At 34.1% G+C, this 14,140-nt stretch overlaps 2 protein-coding genes across 2 annotated transcripts; both read right to left on the bottom strand.

Moving 5' to 3' along the window:
* Positions 1–1,018: 1,018 nt before the first annotated feature.
* Positions 1,019–2,493, bottom strand: LOC106437556 (membrane-associated kinase regulator 5). The gene is made up of 2 exons (XM_013878462.3): positions 1,434–2,493; positions 1,019–1,338 (listed from the first exon to the last, which is right to left on the bottom strand). The coding sequence occupies exons 1-2, from the start codon at positions 2,278–2,280 to the stop codon at positions 1,238–1,240; spliced, it is 948 nt and encodes a 315-aa protein (XP_013733916.1). The 5' UTR covers positions 2,281–2,493; the 3' UTR covers positions 1,019–1,237.
* Positions 2,494–6,018: 3,525 nt separating this feature from the next.
* Positions 6,019–10,751, bottom strand: LOC106437557 (calmodulin-interacting protein 111). Its single transcript, XM_013878463.3, has 13 exons — positions 10,336–10,751; positions 9,270–9,480; positions 9,150–9,185; positions 8,960–9,056; positions 8,836–8,878; positions 8,679–8,767; positions 8,536–8,600; positions 7,962–8,455; positions 7,113–7,886; positions 6,889–7,024; positions 6,734–6,802; positions 6,512–6,640; positions 6,019–6,430 (listed from the first exon to the last, which is right to left on the bottom strand). Exons 1-13 carry the CDS (start codon positions 10,548–10,550, stop codon positions 6,317–6,319), a joined length of 2,472 nt encoding a protein of 823 aa, XP_013733917.2. The 5' UTR covers positions 10,551–10,751; the 3' UTR covers positions 6,019–6,316.
* Between the last annotated feature and the right edge of the window lie 3,389 nt (positions 10,752–14,140).

Raw genomic sequence — 14,140 nt, 5'->3', positions numbered from 1 at the left:
TTTTTTCTTTTAGAACTCCTTACACAGTTTTACTGATAATGGTGCTCTAATCAATCCAAAAAATACTACTCTAGTCAAGAAAGGAATGCATTCCACATAATTTAACAAATAAGTTGACTCTGTACTCAAAGTCTATATCAATAGTTGAAATGTAGTTCACATAGGGAAACATAATAAACTGATGAATGCAGCTAAAATAAAAAAATAACAAAAAATAAACTGATGAACAAATGAAAACATTCATCGTGCTTTTGCCCAATTGCCCCTCAGCCCAATTTCCCCTCAAAATCTAAAGCTTATAAATGGAGGCAAAATTTGGTAAAAAAAAAATAAATAAATGGAGCAAAAATATGGATGAATTAAGAGCTGGAGTATTACTTCGAGGATGTAGGTGACAAAATATATTCGAACTTCGATTTTACTGTATAGATTAATGGATTGTGTGAAGTGAATGATGACGGATTGAAGATAGCACCCTATATACTGACAAAATTATACTACTCCATATAGAGGTCAAAGATGATGAATATTAGCAGTGCCGTCAGATTTCATATATATTTTCTTGGAAAGTGGGCGGTGGACCACTGACTGTCAAGTCACTTCCAAATGCACAAGTGAGGAAAGTTTACAATAGTTTTAATATTTCTTTGTAATTAATCTTGTAATTTAATTTTTATTTTAAAATAGTAAACAAGAACTTTTTTGCTTAAAATTTAAAAAGGAATATTTAGCAAGTAATATCTACCAGGGACATACAAATTCTGTATTACTCTGAATTCTTATATTATTGTGGCAATTATGCCAAAATACATAATCATATATCAACATGCGAATGTTCATTTCATTGCACTGTACTTTATATATACTGAACGCAGTGTTCAGTATCCACTCTATAAACAAAATCCTTTTTATACCTAATAATACTCTCATATCCTATATTGATCAAAAGCTCAAAGCAACAATTTTCTACAAGAAATATTTTTAGCTCATTACTGTGTGACAGACGAAGACGACAGAGTTATGTAATAAATATATATAATATTTAATTTTTCAATTCTCTAGGTGTCAGGATTCACATAATGATCCGTCACTACACAAAGCCAAAAAAATACCCATCACTAATCTGAAATATTACTGATCCTACAACAAGATTTTTCTATCTTCCATCTTCATCGCTATTTTAAACTAATTTTTCAAAAGAAACTAAAATCTTGTCTTCTTATTACAAAAAAAAAAACTAATGGCTAATCTTCTCCCTCTGTTCCTTGATTGAAGCCAGGCTATCGAATGATTTTTCCGACATTGATTCGCTTGATAATCTTGAAAACAAATACGAATCTACAAAAAGAAAAAACATAAGAATTTTAATTAGCATTTTCGGATATTTATCTTAAACTAAATAAAATAATCCAAATATTAGAATTGTAATTTACCTTCAGACGACGAAGTACTGAGCTTCTCTTGCGAGTAAGATTCACTGCAAGATCGCGACAACATAGAAGATTCTGACCCTTGAAACGATTTCTTGCAGTGGAGAATGGCACTTTGAATCCCATCTTGTTGCACCTGTAAAGACTCGTCGACTCTCTTCGCCGGAGACAAAGTCGCAGACGCCGACCTGCTCTTCCCAAGCTGTCTTCGAATCCCTGACGGTTTACTATTTCTCTGTTTCTCCCTCGCCGTCGCCGGTGAAGACGCCGGAGATGTGGATACACTGTTGACGCTCTGTTTCTTGGTTGTTTTGTTGTATAAAGGCTTTATGAGGTCAAAGAATCTCTTTGAGGAAGAAACAGAGGAAACAGAGTCCTCGGAGAACATCGTGTCGGGTTTGAGCTGTGACGTCGCAGTGGTCGTCGTTTTTCCGAAGCTTGTTGTTGTTGTTGTTGTTTGGTCTTCTGTTTTGAACATTACGTTGAGGCTTCTGTTGTTTTCTTTCTTCTTGAAGGAGAAAGCACGAAACTTTCGACCGGAGTTTAGTGGAGTTGTCGGAGACTGAGGTTTTGAAGTGGGTTCGACGAAAGGGATGACTTTGCTCTTAGAGAGAGAAAACGTTGTCTGTTTTACTTCTCTCTCTTCAGGGGTTTTGTTTTTATGTAAGGAGAAATCTGAGAGAGAGATCTCGAGCTCGAAGAAGGAATCATCTCCCTCGCTGAGATCAACTTCGGAATCTTCTAGTGCGGCGGAGGATCTAACGGCGGATTCTGAGATTCTGGTTTCACGGCGGGGTTTATTGACGGTGGTGTTCGTTAGCCAGAATTTCATAAAGGTGAGAGCTTCCATTTAGAGAGAGAGAGTGAGAGAACGAGAGAGAGAGAGAGAGAAGCAAGAGAGATAGTAAGAGCTTGGCTTTTGTCAACGGAATGGGCACGTAAGGGTTTTAAAGGAAGAAGAAAGAGAAGCTGAGCTTTTCGAAATTATCTTTTTATTAAAAAAATATTTGTAAAGGGAGAAAAAAGATAAATGAAAATGGCATTTAAGATGAATTTTGTTTTTTTTTTAATAGTGAAATTTCTCTACTTTTTATTACCGTTCCTTTCTTTACTTCTTTTATTTTTCTTTTTCTTTTTCACTTTTGCTTTATTATTTTTATTTTTACATGCACATGCTAAAACATTTGTTCCATCTATTGTCTTCATTTGTTTATCATTATAAGCACAACACACATATGGTAGTAGTAGCTTTTGTAAGCTAAAGTTCTTTATTTTGTTTGTTGTTTTTTGCTGTCAAATAACAATATTTACATCTCAAAAACAATGAGTTATACTTGGAAATAAGAGCAGACGAACCAAATACGAAGAGCTTAAAATATTGGAAAAACTTGGTTAACCACAATAATATGGACATAAGTACATTAGCCAAAAATAACATAACAAAAAATATACTAGTGATAATTAATGATGGCTTATTGGATTGATGATTTGGAGAATTTCAGTTTTTTAATCTAAATCCCTCCCCTTTTTGTGTGCACCGGCCAAACGATTGCATTATTGCTAAGATGGCTACATTCCATATAGGAGAAATTCCAAACGAGAACAATATGGAAGCAAAGAAACACAGCCACACCAAGGCTAAAACATGAAAACATATAACAACATGATAGGATCAAAGGAATTACAAAACAATTTGCAAATTCCTGTGAGATGCTTAGGGGGGGCATGGTCGCAAGATTTCAAGAACATGTTCAGGAATCTAAAACCTTTGTCCAAAGCTGTAGACGAAACATAAATAAGCAACCGCCAAGTCTTCAATATCCAAATCCTAGTCCAGCTGTAATCTTAGAAGATTCAAGCAAATAAAAGTATAACCAATGCGATTACCATCCCTATCCAGCGACTTTTTTTTTCTTCATTGACTAATTTCTCATTTCTTAAAACTTTTATTATATGTATACAGTATACTTATATGTGAGCTCGATCCTTTTTTTTTTAATCTTACAAGATATTATCCAAAAGCTACATAATTGGAAAGCAAATTTCTTAACAACTCAATAATTTTTTGTCAGTATTATTATTTTAAATGCAACTATACGTTAGTAGTAAATACTAATATCATGTCAGAATTGTCACTAGTTTGATCAAATTTTGGATTAATGTAAAAACTTTGAAACATAATTAACTATAACAACGAAAACATAATACATGTTTTGGCTATAATTGTTTGAGGGCATTGATAGAACCCCACAAACTCATATCCTAAGGTAGCAAAAAGAACGCATCCTCTAACTCGTGGACGGGGTAATCGCGGTCGAGGTAAAGTGGTGGGCGTGGATAATTTCGTCTTTGACGTTATGAACTTGGAATCTCCAAGTACTTGAGTTTGGGAACTCTCGGTCCTTACTCTATACATTCTTCCTTGTTGGAACTTGTATTGCTTCTAAACATCAGCTAATTAGCTCGCGCTTATCTCTACTTTTAAAAACTGTATGACTTTGTCATAGCTGTAATGGTAATTACTTGCAATTAAATAGAAAGTTTGTTATTAAAAAAAAAGAAGAAGAAGAAAAACGAATAACATGGTTACATGGAAGTTAATTAATAAAAATGACAAATACGTATTTACTTAGAAAATGAAGAATAGTTCGGCTCCCTGACGTTCTTACCTTTTTTGTTAAAAGATGAGTTCCATGACAAAAGTATATTTGGTCCATTACATAGTTCAATTTTCCTTTTGTCTCTACTATGAAAGAATACGTTGTTTATTGTGTATGTGTTTATACATTTAGACAGGACCGTCTCGAATTATTTATGGACCCTGTTAAAAAAAAATATTAATTATATATTTAACGATGTGATGGAGTAAATTTTTAAAAATATATAGCTTTATTTATATATATTTGACGTTTTTTGAAATTATAAGCTCTAAATTTAGTGCTATATCTAAAAGTTAAAAGTTTTATATCATAACTTATATATTTATTCACAAAAATTCTTAATTTTTTTTTATGTTTTTACTCGGACCCTGTTCGACCGCTCCATTTGCACGTGCTGTTAGACGGCCCTGCATTTAGACAAAGGTTTTAACCTCAAAAGCTTTGACTTCAAAAGCTGTTTCTTTTGTGAATTTCAAAAATTTCGACCTTCTTTCACTTTAAAGTCTAAAGAACGGTGTGCACAAAAAAAAAAGTCTAAAGAACGGTTTGCTTTGTAACTTTTTTTGTTCAACAAATGTTATTTTAACTTTAACACAAATGAGAATCAAAATATTATTTTTAATAAGTTATTGATTAGCCTAACAATGTTTTATACTTATCAGCTTTGTTTTTAAATGTTTTTGGGTTCAATTTTAAGATCCCATTCTTGTTCTCGTATTCTTGTTTTCACTGCAGCAACGTATGATTATGAACCAACAAAGCAAAATAATCCAGTTCCCTTCGTTCCATACTTGACTAGTTCCATCAGATTGCTTTTTTTTTTGTCTATAACTAAACGTAATTTTCTTTAGCACTTGGTTTATATTTTGCTGTAGTTAACTCTTAAACTATATAATAGTTGGTGACAAAAATAGAATAAGGATTCTAAGGAAAGCGTTGAGCTATACCGACTAAAGTGTTTATACCTAAAAATGACATAGAATATAACACAAAAGATATGCCTACACGTGAATAACTAAATCCACGCATTTGTCATGGAATTTGTGTATGCACTATGCATCATTACATCTATCTTTATTAGGTATTGAACGAATTGGGCTAAAAAGTAGATAAATCAATAAATAAAATTTGAACAAATAATATAACGTTGGCTATTACCTTAAAAAATACTCTGCGTCATAAAATTGAAACACAATAATAATGGTTTCCACGACTAAATATCATTAGGTTATATATAATATGTACATAATGAACATTGCGTAGACTTGCATTTATTTACCCTTTTTGCTTACTCAAGTTCCTCATTATCCGTCACACATAGGCTACATCTTCTCTCTTTCATCACTACGGTTCAACTTTGGCATGCTAGTGATATTCCCATTAGGTCAATTAACCACAGAGTGTTCAGGAAATTCTGTTCTAAAGAGTTTTGGATTGCAATGCGCATTTCAAAGCCTTATGTTACTTGGTCCATTAATTTGGCATAAAGTATAGTTATATATTCCGAATCACTCAGTTTCAGAGTAACTGTTTTTACTGAACAGAGATCCATTTCTTGATTGTTGTTGGCTTGGGGGCTGGATGTGGAACCTATTTGCTTGTTATGTTGCTCAACAAACGAGTCCTACTATCATCTGTAATTTTTATTGCACCTACTCTAAAACTATTTGGAAGCGTGCTAATCAAGGATTGTGGTAGTTAATGTCCCCTCGTCCCAGGATCATATTCTCCGCTGGTTACCAAATATTGTTCAATACATAACTTGGAACTCAGTTCATTGAAAGCAAGCGGGTGATCCTACCATTTAAACCTTTGACATATGCAATCTTCAGTTAAATTCCAGTTTAACATTTTGGAGTAGAAATTTAATTTTCAGAATATCAATCAAGACTACGAAGGTGTAAGTTTGCTACATACATTAACTACAAGCAAAAAAGACCAAGCAGGCAGATATTTATGTAAATATGTTTACCACATTCATAAACTACACTTTCACAATGACATAAATATGAACATAAAGAAAAATATCACAGTTTTAAGGAAAAATTTAAGAACCCAAAATAAGAAAGAGAAGAAGATGGGCTTAAAAATTTGATCTGAAAATGGAATAGCCTAACAAGTAAAAAACAAGATTCTCTGTTTTTGATTTGCCAAAGACCAAACGGATCAGTTTGATACCTTGTGCACCAAGCAACATACAATCACAATTTTAGGGTTTAGTAGTTTTCAGAGGAAGTAAGTGAGCTGTTCCTTTTTCCTTGAGCCTCCTTCTCCATACAAATCATTCCATTGTTTCAGCTCATTCATTCCAGATCCTTCTGATGCAAAACTCGCCCCTACCTGCAAAACACACAACATATCTTAGTTAGGGTTTGTTTATGTTATTGCCTTTTCTTATGAAAGTGAGATAAGATATTTGACCTGGTTTTTAGCTTTTCTCATGTCTTCCATGTTCAAAGGTCTCAAAACAATCTCTCTCTCCTCTGAAGCTTCTTCTTCTTCTTTTGTCTCTTCCGTGCCTTTTCCTGCTTCTTCCCTCTTTTTCCTCTCCTAAAACCACCAAGATATTGTCAAAATTCAGTAGAGAGTTCAATCAATAAAGACCACAAGAGAGAGAGAGAGAGAGTCTTCTACTCTTTTTACCTGATCTTTCAATCTCTCCTGTTGAATTAGCTCTCTAACCGGTCTGTATGCAGCTGTGATGCATAAGTTCTGTTGCACAAATGGTTAACAAACAGTCAGTTTCCATTTGATACAAGACTTTTGAGTTTTGGTTAGAGATGTCAAAAAAAAAAAACCTTTAGATCACTTCCACTGTAGCCTTCTGTCATCTGTCCAAGCTCATGAAAATCAAGTTCATCTGTCTTCTCCTTAGACAACAAAGTTCTCAAGATCTTCTCCCTGCTCTCAATCGAAGGAAGTCCCACCATTATTCTGTTATTCCCAAAACAAAAAGTCAGTCACAATAATATATTCATCAAGAATGATTATAGAGATTTTGCATTTTTACTTATAGTACTACCTCCTCTCAAACCTCCTAATGATAGCTTCATCAAGATCAAAGGGTCTGTTTGTGGCTGCAAGAACCAGAATCCTTTCACCAGGTTTGGTCATAAGCCCATCCCAATGCGTCATAAACTCATTCTTGATCTTCCTCATAGCTTCATGCTCTCCTACTCTTGTTCTTTGCCCCAACATACTATCAACTTCATCCACAAATATAATCGTTGGTGATACTTTAGCTGCTAAAGTAAACAAAGCTCTCACGTTCTTCTCATCTTCTCCAAACCATTTAGAAGTGATTGTAGACATTGAGACATTGATGAAACTAGCTCCAGCTTCATTTGCAATTGCTTTAGCAAGCATAGTTTTGCCAGTACCAGGAGGACCAAACAGAAGGATCCCTCTGCATGGTTTGAGAAGACCACCTTTGAAGAGATCAGGTCTTCTAAGTGGAAGCATTACAAGCTCTTGAAGTGAATCTTTTGTTTCGTCTAAAGAACCAATATCTGCAAATGTCACGCCAATCTCATTTGCTGGTATAACCTCTGGTCTTATCCGCTTCTCGAACTCATTGTCAGGAACAACCTCAGGCGCTTTGGGAGGTGATGGATTATCATTCTTGTTTGAAGGAAGTGATTTCTCCAACTCGTTTTTGTTTTCAGGACCAGATGATTCAGGTTTGGACTCACTCTTTGAACATACTTCTCCTCCTTTACGCTTAGAGTCAGTGTTTGTGTCTAGCTCAAATGATCTGCTTCCACCTTCTTGGAATATACTTAGTCCATGAGACAAGCTGTTTGCAAACATCATGTAAATCAGTTTAATAAGCAGTTGCAAAAAATGTAATAAACCCATTATAGTAACTTACCTTTTGGAAGATATAACAAGCTTTCCGTTTCTGTATTCAGGCTCTTTGGTGTGTATCAAATGATAAGTGATAGCAGAAACCACAACTTCATCAATGTGGTTACTCAAACACATTGTATCCGCGTGGCATATGGAAGCTAAGTCGTCGCATTCAATGTCATTAGCAGCAAGAACCTCTGCGATGTGGTTCTTGTTGTCTTGGAACTGAATCATCTTCATGTCATCTTCTAAACGACTTTTCCAGCTCATGAGCTGAGACTCATCCTCCGGTGGTTTGATCTCAATGTTGTAAGGAAAGAGAGAGGATGTCCTTTCGCTTACTTCTTGGCAATCATCTTCTGGTTCTAATACTCTAGAGCCAAGAATCAAGACTGGACCAGAGAGCTTGTTCAAGAGTCTTTGGAACAGCTTGTAGAATCTTTCCGACTCAAGAAGCTTCTCAACGTCCCTGAGGTATACTATTAGCGGAGTTGTTGCTGATACGGAGACCAAAACCTGCCAGAGAAAGACAACAACTGTGGAAAAATCGTCGAAAATAGTTTGAATACTTGTGAAAGAGTTTGTGTGTGTTATACCTTGTAAAGTGATTGCAGGAAAAGTTTCTCGTCGAAACATAGATTTGTGCTGCGTTTGTTACAACCTATAAAGCCATTAAAAAGGCATACTGAAGCAGAGGGATGTAAGAACTTGAAGATGTAATGATAAAGAGTTTCCAAACCTGAAACAGAGGAAATGCTACTACTGATATCAGGAGCAGCAGAAGCATATCTCTTGTGTTTTGGAGGACGGTTTGAGGTCTCTATGCTCCTGCATTTATAGAAACTAGTGAGCTCACGAAGACCGATAAAAGTAACTGTAAGGAAACAGAGACAAACCTTGATTTAAGATCATTACCACTGGTGTGTCGACGCAATGTCCCTAATATTTTACAAGAATTTTAACTCTTTAGCTCGTGTTTGAATGAAAGACAGAGTAGAGAGCTTCTGTTGTGTTTTTTACCTCTTGGATCAACTTCGCGTTGAGAGAGCATCGAGAAGGAACCCATTAAACTAGACACTTTGTCTAATGTTAACTCAGAAATAGACCTCTTGTGAAACTATAAACCAAGAAACAGAGGAAAAACAGAGTCAATTTCTCTGAAACAATCAGCATAAAAAAAAAAAAAAAGATAGGACTAGAAGTAACTTACAGGTTCCTTCTTGGTGCATCCATATTTACTTTGTATCTGTTTCAACAAAAATATATAATAGAGAAAGCTTAGGACTTATGAGAGATTAGAAAACTATTTGCATTCGATTGGTTGGCTTACCTTGATAGAGAAATCAGTTATATCTAACAGCAATAGCTTTGATTCACAGTAATGAGACAAAGCTTTGGCAAGCATTTGCTGATAGAACTCCGCAGGACCAGAGAGTAGAATGGCTTTACTTGCAGGTGCAAGGTTCCGAGTATGCTTCGATATATCAGACTCTTTTAGATGAACGTAAGCTGAACTTGTCAATAACACTCTAGTCCTCTCACTGCCATACAAAAATAAACATATCTTAAATGAGTTATAAACTGTCTTCATCTTATTACCAGGAACATGAATATAAGCCAAATGAAAACGTTTAGGTTTCACAGATTAGAATATATTTTCAAATCTTATCATAAGAGAGATAATTCTATAACTGAACTGATTCTTGATATTAAAAAACTTATTACATTTCTTGAAAAGCATACAAAACCTTGTTTGATTATGGAGAAGTGAATCCAAAAACAATGTTAGCAGAAAATATAAAAGAATTAATGGAAATTGATAAACTAAATTAGTAGAATCACATGTAAGAATCTTTCTATTTTTCTTTGCTGTCTCTCTCTGTCTTCCTTTGCCAAATCATCCACATGCTTGTTGTGCAACTAACCTACCCCACTTTCCATCATTTTCTTTTTTTTTTCCCTTTCTAAATATTTTTCTTGGAAAAATGAAAAAGCAAACTTTTTAATTCCCAGAATTTCACATCTCTATCATTCTTTGAACCTAGATACCCAGAGATTCAAAGATCCTTTCACCACCGATAAAAAGATGCTAAATCAAACCAATAAGTTCTTAGTGAAAAAAAATCATCATTTTTCCAAAGATTCAATCATTTTTTTATTAGCCAATATTATGTCTTTTTTCAGTATAAAAATATTGAATCTTTTTCCAAAGAAGATGTAAATTACAATCAACTTGCCAAGTTGGCATATTTCAAGCACACTCTTTATCTCAACTCCATAGATCTGAAATTCCCTAGAAAAGCATTGAATCTTGGACTGAACTCAAGATTCTTTTTATCATAATCAAATATGAAACACACAAAGAACAATAAAAAGAGAGCTAAATTTGAAGATACCTTAAGAAATACGGAAACTCATCGAAGGTGACAGTACTCTCTCTTCCATCAATAATTTGTCTCACCAGCTCTTGCTCAATCTGTTCTCCTGTGAGATCATCTTCTACAGAACCCGGCCCGTTTGCCCATCTACCCAAACTCTGACCCGATGCCAACCCAATCCCTAAGCCAACACCAACTCCTAAAGCTGACAGCAACACGCTCTTCTGCTCCATTTTTCTCACCGATCAGAGCAAAACCCTCGTTGCTAAATCACACGATCTAAAAGGAGCTCAACGTGCATTCCAAGGTAAGACAATAAAGAGTTTATCTTTTTTGGGTTTTGTCTGAAAATGGAAGAGTTTATTTTTTGGGTTTGGGGTAAAAAAAGATTTTTGGTGGTTGGACGATGGAGGAGAAGAAGAAGATGTGTCTCTATTTATAGCGACGTTTGGGTTAGTCTTATGGACGTTAACCCTTTCCCGGGAAAAAGCAAACTCAGATGGAAACTTTCTGATAAATAAATAATATTAAATCCAAAAAATCAGATAATTTACCTTTAATTAGTTTTTTTTGTCCAAAGAAATTATTTAGGTTTTCTGTCAGTGGAAATAAAATATAATAAAATAAAGTAAGAAATATTTTTTGACCGGTAACCGGGTTTTCTTGTTTTTCATGTCTTTTTCTTGAACTCTATTTTTTTAATTTTTCTTAGTTTAAAACTTTATATTGCAACTGAAACTACTCAGTTATGGACATATGTATAATGTGGCCGTTTCCGTGGTGAAAGTCACGCATGGGTGGAGTTACTATTACCAAATGAGTTCTCGTAAATAAAATTCTTTCTCCTTAGTTAGTCAAAATTTAATTTACAGTTGGACTGGTTCATATACGTGTACATTTAACTGACTTTTATTTACGAAAACTCATTTTGTTATAGTAACTCCTCACATGCGTGACTTTCACCACAGAAACGGCCACATTTTACATATGTCCATAACTGAGTAGTTTCAGGTACAACATAAACTGATAAAAATTCAAAAAAATAGAGTTCAAGAAAAAGACATGAAAAACAAGAAAATTTTGTTCAAATAATAAAACAAATTATAGATCAATAATCTTAAAGTTAAACACATGTATTGGGTGATGCAGTCTTCTCAAATACACTATATCTTGTTCATGCAAATGTGTATCACAATACGCGTGTCTCTACAAGCGTGAACGACCAAAATCATCTTATAAGTTTGGTGGAATGAAAAGGAATGTATTAGATTTAGAGAATGAACTCAAACTCAAAGAGGAAGAAGAAAAAGAAAAAGGAAGAAGATGATATTTGTTATATACTCTGTGTATATCAGATTCTATGTATCGGTTTAATCAACAAAACATTTTAACCAGTTTGTATAGTATATGAAGTCTCATACCCCCTACAAAATTATTATACAAGTTGTGTAATCACTTCTTCTCAATCAAAGTCTTGAATATTTAAGGTTGAATAATTTGATGAACACATTAGCTAGTTGAATTTGCATATTGTACACGTAGTCTTGAGAAAACCACTTTACCGCCCTTCCTCAACTAGATGGCGGTCATTTTCTATATATTTCATTCTCTCATGATAGACATGACTAGAAGCAGCATCAGAGCTAAACATATTTTTGACTAGAATCATAATATTTAAATTTAAGATTAATGGGGTCAAATGCCAAATTGTAACTAAATATTATAGTAATTTTGTTTAAAATACACTAATTTGCCCCCCTAATTTGGGGGGGTCACTTGACCCTACAAGTCTCTTAGTGCCCTGACTAGAAGCAATATGCAGAGCATATCGATTGTCACAATACAATGTGGCTGGTCCTGGTGGTGCATAATGTAAATAACTGAAAAGGCTGTGAATTAATTAATCCATATTAACTTGCAAGTAGCGTCAACCATAGATTTGTATTCAGCTTCAGAACTGATTCGTAAGACTGTTGGTTGTTTATTTGATCTCCAAAAAACAAGAGACTCATAGAAGAACATACAATACCAAATAACATATCTTTCTGTACCGAACAAGCTAACTAATCAGCATCAAAGAACGTTGTGAGGTTGTTTTTCGATGTGGAGAAAACAAATAGTCCTTGACTCAATGTATTTAAGGATTTGAGAACCATGTTAGCAGTTTGTAAATGTGAGTACCTTGGACTCGCCATATATTGACTGAATTTATGGACATCATATGCAATATTTGATAGTGTTATGAGTGAGATAGAGTAATCTTCCAACAATCCTTCTTTAAACAGACACATCATCAAGGAGAGTTCCATTTATCAAAAATTAATTAGATAATATTTTAAATTTATTGGGATTACACAGAGACTAATAGACCATAAGCTCTAATTTTTAAAAGATTGTGTGAATATAGATTCACATCGAAATTTCAATAGGATATGAATAATAAAAGATTTGAAAAACTCCACTTAATACTAATTAATTTTAAATTGAAAGCAAAAAAGCTTAACATACTATCGGATGTCCTAAACCTAAATACTAAATTTAGTAATCGATCTACACACTTATAATTTGGCCAAAAAGTTGTTTGTGCTTTCAAGCCCGATGATGATGGTCTGCGAGATCCAAGGCTAGAAGAATCATTATCTCAAGGAAGTATACTGGGATTATGTAAAGATTAATAGACAATAAATCTAATGTCTAAAGAGTATGTGAATATAAGTTTTCGTATCGTAGTTTCAGTAGACATAAGTAATATAAAAGATTTGGACCACTAAGATTACCGCAAATTGGGTTTAAGTTGAAAGTTCAGAAACTTAACAAAGTACCGGAAACCTACCTGCTTATAAGAGGTACTTAATTGTTCGTTCTTTTGAAAAACGAATATTTTCTTTGTAGAATCTATCATCTCATTGGCATGTGATTTCAAAGGTCCCTTTTCATATTAATAAGATTCCTTAGTCTCTAACGCAAACGTCTCGGCCTTTTTCATGCTTATTTTACTTTTTGTTTGTCATCTTGTAGTGTGATTGAAAAGTAAAAGTTATAACCAAACACTTTTATTCCCAACAAGACAACCTTCTTACTTAGTTACAATGACAAATGTCTACATAGTGGGGAACTCTTCTATTCCATTCAGTACTAGGTCTGTGCACTGGGTAGAAAAGGTTCGGTTCAGAAATCTGGTTTTCTGGTTTGTTCGAGTTAAAAAAGTTCAAATTAATTTGAATTATAAGTTTGGTTTGGTTCAGTTCCGTATTGAAGCAAAAGGTTCAGTTGTAAGAAAAAAATCGCTACAACTAGGCACAAACTCGACACAACTGGTACTCGATCCAGAGACCGGTTATCCAAAACCGATTAACGCTAACTGGAACTCCACACGACTTGACATCGGCTGAAAAATTTAAACCAAAACTGTAATTTTAGCCATCTTATCATGTCTATGTTCAACATATCTAACTTTATATATCTCTTACACTATTATTATTTATCATTCTTCTAATTATTCCATCTTCTACTAGATTATCTTTTACCCAACACTTTAATTTAATCATCCACCATACTCACACTATAGAACGATGACGATCTTCTCGTTGAAAATACTTTTATGTACATTTACATGCACACAAAGAGAGATGCATATTTATATTGAATATTCGTGTGTTGTTGCTTTAGAAGGCAGCACATGGAGATGGAGTTGTATGAAAATTATTGCGGGATAATTCCACTTTTCATTCTTTTTTGTTTCCATCAAAAACTACTAGCAGAATGTATAGCTTTACACGCCAGTTTCAACCTTTAGAGGCGGCTTTAAATTATAAAATCAATT

The sequence above is a fragment of the Brassica napus genome, chromosome A3, assembly GCF_020379485.1.
Source record: "Brassica napus cultivar Da-Ae chromosome A3, Da-Ae, whole genome shotgun sequence".
Taxonomy (NCBI): domain Eukaryota; kingdom Viridiplantae; phylum Streptophyta; class Magnoliopsida; order Brassicales; family Brassicaceae; genus Brassica; species Brassica napus.
Note: the sequence above shows the minus strand (reverse complement) of the source record. Positions and strands in the feature narration are given on the sequence as shown.